Source organism: Alligator sinensis, unplaced genomic scaffold (assembly GCF_000455745.1).
Source record: "Alligator sinensis unplaced genomic scaffold, ASM45574v1 scaffold467_2, whole genome shotgun sequence".
NCBI classification, from domain to species: Eukaryota; Metazoa; Chordata; order Crocodylia; family Alligatoridae; genus Alligator; species Alligator sinensis.
In genome coordinates this window covers 816,964-823,199 of record NW_005842129.1, presented here as the reverse complement: position 1 = coordinate 823,199, position 6,236 = coordinate 816,964, and the positions used below count along the sequence as shown (strand labels likewise).

General features: G+C 48.6%; 1 protein-coding gene across 1 annotated transcript in view; it reads right to left on the bottom strand.

Moving 5' to 3' along the window:
* The window catches only part of CAMKV (CaM kinase like vesicle associated), a 36,668-nt gene extending 30,659 nt beyond the window's left edge, over positions 1-6,009 (bottom strand). Inside the window, exon 1 of the mRNA XM_006024992.3 lies at positions 5,900-6,009. Coding sequence (XP_006025054.1) covers positions 5,900-5,994 — 95 coding nt within the window. The 5' untranslated portion in view covers positions 5,995-6,009. The remainder of the gene's footprint in view (positions 1-5,899) is intronic.
* Between the last annotated feature and the right edge of the window lie 227 nt (positions 6,010-6,236).

Below are 6,236 nucleotides of genomic sequence, written 5' to 3'. Positions count from 1 at the left end.
GCTTTCCTGCCTATGCAGGGGGTCGGACTCGATGATCTATTGAGGTCCCTTCCAACCCTAACATCTATGAATCTATGTTAAATAGTATAGGCCCAAGGACAGAGCCTTGGGGGACCGCACTGGTCACAGGGAACCACAACGATTGACTCCCGTCAACCACCACCCTCTGGGTCCGACCACGGAGCCAATTCCCCAGCCAGCGGATCATGGTGAGGCCGAGGCCGCAGTTCCCCAGTTATGCTAAGAGGTGATCATGGGATACCAGATCGAAGGCTTTTTTAAAGTCAAGGTATATGACATCGATCTCTTCTCCCTTGTCCAGGTGATAGGTCACCTGGTCATAAAAGGAAATAAGACTGGTCAAGCAGGACCTACCTGCAATAAACCCATGCTGGCTATCCCTCAGGATGTTGCCATTGGCCAGTCTGTTAAGAATGGCCTATTTGATAATCTTTTCCAAGACCTTCCCCGGGATAGAGGTCAGGCTGATGGGCCTGTAGTTTGCCGGATCCACTTTCCTCCCTTTCTTGAAGATAGGCACCACATTGGCCTTCTTCCAATCTTCGGGCACTTCACCAGAGCACCGGGAGTTCTCGAAGATCCATGCCAGGGGCTGAGCTATGATGCTTCCCAGCTCCTTGAGTACCCTGGGGTGTAAACTGTCAGGGCCGGTTGACTTGAAGGTATCCAGCCTGTCAAAGTGTTCCTTCACGAGGTCAGCTTCAATGGAGGTTAAGAAATCTCTCTCACCCGGACCTCCCTGACCCACAGTGGGCAGGGACATCTCATGGGACTGGTGAAATACTGACGCAAAGTACCCATTAAGCAAGTTTGCTTTTTCATGGGCATTGGTTGTCAGTTGTCCCATCTGGTTTAGCAGGGGTACAATGTTGCCCTTGCTTTTCTTCTGGCTCTCCACATACCTAAAAACTTTAAACTTTTTTCTTTTGTGAAAGAATCTAAATACTTTATTAATTATCATTTATGCTGGGATGTCAAACATAGCCCAGGGGCCAGATCCGGTCTGTGGAGCCCCTCTATCCAGCTCACTGGGTTACCAGCAGGATTCTGAAAGTTAGGCGGCATGTTCTCTCACAGAATGTGGGACCCTTTGCCCCTGTTGGTCATGGCTGTTGGTGGTGAGCCTCAGTTGCTGCTGTAGCTGGCCCTGACCCCTGCTGTGCCCTTGGACCCCCACTGCTGCTGGACCCCTGCTCCAGGTCCCTCACCATTTCTGGATCTGCTACTGCTCGTATGGGACCCCTCACCATTGGATCTGCCACCACTGCTTCTGCAGTCACCACCATTGCACAGGTCACAGTGGTTGCCCCCATGCCCAGGGCTGGATCTGGCCAACAAAGAGCTCCACAGTCTGTATCTGGCCCAGAGCCCCAAGTGAATTTGACACCTCTGCTCTACATTAAACAGCTGTAGCAATACTATAGCAGTCTCCATGTAGTCACTTACAAGGTAATGAATCTAAAATGTTCTACTGTTGCCCTTGGCAGACAACTGTTGTGCCTTTTGCACTGACTTATACATTTTCTTTATTTCCCCCAATTTACTATGTTTCCTCCAAGGTGTTCCTCAAACCAACTATCATTTGTGTAACAAGCAGTAAGACTGTGATTACCTAAAGGCGGAGTGTCTCATGAGGAGCACAGCTGGGCAGCAGCATGGGAAGGCTGCCCCTCTAGAGACAATGTGCTATGAAAGTGGGATGCTTGTCCAAGGAAGGCACCAGTGTGGGCGGATGAAGCCTGCCTGGGCGGACCCATTCTGGGAGAGAAAAAAGGAACGGGGGCCATTGTGGAGGCCTCCAGAAGAAATCCCTGTTGGGAATTGGCTAGGGAGGTCATGGATAACAGGGTTTTCCCCCTCCCTCCTGGGGGAAAAGAGAGAAACGGCCCACACTGCAGGTTGAAGGCTGGAGGGAGCCTGGCTGCAGGGGTTCTTCCCTGGAGCCTGCAGAGCCACTGAGGGAGTTGCTGCAGGCTCGGAGAGATGTCTGAGCCCAAGAATCCCCGCCACCACCCCCCACCACCGAGACGTAGAGGAGAGCTGCGCTGTGGCTTAGCAGGGAAGGAGCTTACAAGCCCTGCGTGGGGGGAGTGTGCATGGAGCAGAAGGGACCAGAGGGAGACAGGCCCGGTCCAACTGCGTGCGCGGTTGAAGATGGTGGGACACAGGCCACAGGGAGCCAGAAAGGCCACCTGGTTCATGGTGGGAAAAGCGGGGTTTAGGGGACACTAGACCCTACTTACCTGGGGTGAGGCACCCTGTAGAAAGCCAGGACAAGGAGGTGACAAAATCCTCTCCGGATTGCTTGGTGGGGTGTGTATGTACTGGCCAGGGGGACTGCTTGAGCCAGCAGCCCAGACCCTGTGGCCAGCTGTATCAGGGGCAGAGATCAGGGGTGAGAAGTGTACTGCAGATGTCAGGAGGGAGTGACGGCCGGCAGCATGTGACACCTGAAGCAAGCACAGGGGGATCCAAGCCAAGGAGGACCTGCCCATGCTCCAGTGAGAGGGGCAAAGAAGTGGCTATTCCTCTCAAGGCATCGCCCTAGGCTGTTAAGTGTGCAGACAGCCATCGTGTTCATCTTGGTGTATAAAAGTTATTGATTGGTTGTGTACATAAGTAGAGGCAAACCTATAAGTCTGTAACTCAGTTGGTTCAGTGTTGGTGCCTTAATATCTATCTGTGATTAGTACTCTCCTTGTAGGTTATGGGTATTAAAAGGAAAGGTTATATGTTGTGACTGTCATTACCAGGGTTGTGGGTGTGTATTATATGTTCTCTTTAATAGCCCTTACAAGTTAAACTTGTTTGATTATTTGTAATTGATATAGTATATAATTAATCCTGTATATAGTTAACCCTGTTTGCAAGACTCATCCTCTGTACAGGGAGATCCTCTTCTTGAGGAACCTGCCGCAGTCACAAGAAGGGTTGGGCAAGGTTGCTGGCTACCAGGCACCCCAGGATCCCACTGTTCGGTGGTGGCCATGGGTAACACCGTGCACCTGGGTTACATTTGCATTGTGAAACTAAAGCAAACTCTTTTAGTTTCCTTTACATTGTGCCTGAACTTCAGATTATTTGTTGTCATGCTCACATAATGTTATTACAGCTTCCTGGTATCTTTAATAGCTGGTTCTAATGATACAGAAATTTCTACTGATCTGACAATAAGATAACAGTTTCAGTCAATGGCTGTTTTGTTATTGTTTCATTTTGTATATCATACACTAACCAGTCCCTTAGTGCATCAATAACACTCTCTTTGGACTAGTGGTGCTCTCAATTTTCTTAATTCAGGCACATGCTCTGAAAATAGTATATAACCTGCACCTCCCTCTCCCAAAACCAGCTGGGGAAAATTGGGGTGTGCACTATATGTGAGGAAAAGGGCTCCTCTTGGGTCTGGAAATTTGGCAGAGGGTAATGGGCAGGGGGAAGGGGGGAGAGTGGGCAAAGCGGTGGCAACACTAATTGCTGTGGCAGAGTGGTGGCAGCATTAATTGCTGTGGTATTGGGTCCGATCCAACACATGGCCTCAGACCCAACACATGGCTCTACAGCTAGGGTGCGGTCTTGCTCTTGGACTCAGCACACCACCCTGGAGCCAATGTATAGAGTCGGATTTGCCATGCAGCCCTGGAGTTGATGTGCCAGATTAGGCCTCCGTGTCAGATTGGGTCACTTCCCACATGTGGCCCCCAACTCCTGGCCCCCAGCCCTGCCATATAGCCCCACTGACAGTATGCTGGATCATGTCCCATCATGGGGCCCCAGCATCGGCGTGCCAGATGGGGCCCCAACACATGACTGCTGGCCCCCAGACCCCACAACATGGCCCCCAGCTCCCTGCACATGGTCCACAGTCCTGGAAGCTCCAGACCTTTGGAACTTACCTGTACACCAAAGTTATTTTTATTCCTTTTTGGGGCCTTCCAAAAATTGGGTGCATGTTATGTTTGGGTATGTTATATGGGAAAGGCAAAAGAATTCTGTTTCTTATTCCATTTATAAAAGCAAACAGGTCCCACACTCACCAATTGCTTTGGAAAGAGTTGATTTTTGTAAAATTGCCTCAAACTCAACAAATGTTTTGTCTATAGGCTTAACTGGAGCTGCTAGCCAATAGTGATCAGCACCAGAGAAAAGCCCGTAAGTACTTATTCAGTCTTTCTTCAGAACAGGTTTTGCATCACACAAAGCATCATGTCATATAATGTAACATTCTTTTCTTACCTGCATTTCTAAATGTGCAGATTTGGTCACTAAATGTCAAGAAAGCCTAGCACCTAGGCCTGTGCATGTGGATGACTGTGCATGCCCAAACTAGGCCTATGTACTGGAAACAAGATGAAAGAGACCATCTCTTCCCTCCAAGGGAGTTCAGTGGCACTCACCTAGGAAGGTGAAGGTCCTGAGTGCTGGGACCTTCTCCTAGAGGAGGTTGAACCTGGCCCCCTATGATTTCCCATCATAGCACTCCAGACACCACACCACAGGCCAGCCATTATGTAGGTTGTTCTCTGGTGCTCCTTTTGAAGTTGGGTCCTTGGCCAGCAACAGGAGAAAGACATGAGGGAAATTGTTGAGGGCAAGAGGAGTAGAGCAAGTGAGAGTGAGTGCCTGTTGCTTTGAAAGGAGTGGAAAGCCCCTCAGTTCTAGCTGGGCTTCTGCTCCCAGTAAGGCAGAAGATTCTCTCTGTATTGACTCTCCAACCACATTTTCCAAAGACTGTATTACTGGCTTTGCTTCAAGGAGCATAAGTGACAGCTGACCTGTGGTGTGGTGTTAGCATGCTGTACTAGGAGGTCAAAGACACATAAACCTGTCCCCTACTACCACCAGGTGAGGGGAGCCAAAAATCCAGCACTTGCAGCTTTCCAGGTGAATGCATTAACTACTGAACTATGAGGGGAGGTACGTGCACACGCACACTCCTCTGCTGTTCGTCAGCCTAAATCTAATAGATACAGGTTTTGGCCAACTCCATTTCTGGGCATCTAAGAACAATATGCATCCACAAGGGGCATGCGTACAGTCCCTTGCTACTACTATACATGCTCATTCTGTGTAACTACGTAGTCATGCACTTTTGTCCACATGCTCAGGGCTATGTGCCCAGGAAAAGAATGCCAGAATGTGCATAAGTGGTATTTTTTGACAGTTTAATGATGAAAAGTACCATCTAGATGACCAAATCTGAATGCTTAGATGAACAAGAAGGAAATAGACCACTGCCCTTACTGACCAATTAGAAGAAGAACAAATATTGAATAACTGCTCTTTTGTGGAGCACTGTTCATACTGAGAGAGGTGTCCTGGGGATTAAAGTATTTAGTATGTGATTGCATAATTAATGACAATTGTCATACTGTAAATGCACCTTTAGCCATAACTCTGGCTTTGCAAGTTTAATGCTCTTCTAACATAGTTTGTGTGTATTATATATATTGCACCAATGTAAGAGTAGCAGACACATGACACAAAACCCTAAACTGAGAAAACTTAATCCAGCCTGTTGGAGATTTGTCCGTGAAGGAATCAGCAGTAAAAACCTACCGGTCTAAGTTGCACCAATTTAGGTTTCATCTCTCTGTGTCCATTCAAACAAGCTATACCTGCTCCCTCACTACCTGGAAAGGTACTAGCACCTGTTACCTTTGGGCAGTTGCACATCTGTCCATTCCTGACCCCTAAGTGGTTTATATCAATAAATACCAGTCTTTCAGTATAGATGAGCCATAAAGGGATCCTACCCAATTCCTATATATGACATAGGAACGATGGAAGAGTAAAAGACGCAACAGGAAATGGGGCAGAGGCAGGAAAGGGCAAGGGAAGAGAGACAGTGTGGTAGTGGTGTACGGTCCAAACTCACGTTTTGATAACTTGTCCCAAGTCATATCTGTCAGTCACCTCAGATGGCTGGTTGTAATCTTTCTTGTCCCCTAGGGTTACACAACCAAACGGCATCGCCAGGCCCGATGCTGGAAGGCAAAGAAGCTGGATTAGTGTCTGAGGAGGTAATGATGGCTGGGGCTGGCAAAGCAGCAACACAGATTGCTCGACATCCTTCTTTGGATCACAGAGAAAAAAAATACAGGGATTAGAGCCCTACCCTCTGCTCTGACTCCCATCCCTTGCTTTCTGTCTGGCATCCACAGGTCCCTCTGTGAGGGACACCTGAAGAGCTGGTGAGCCTGGCATCCTGTCTC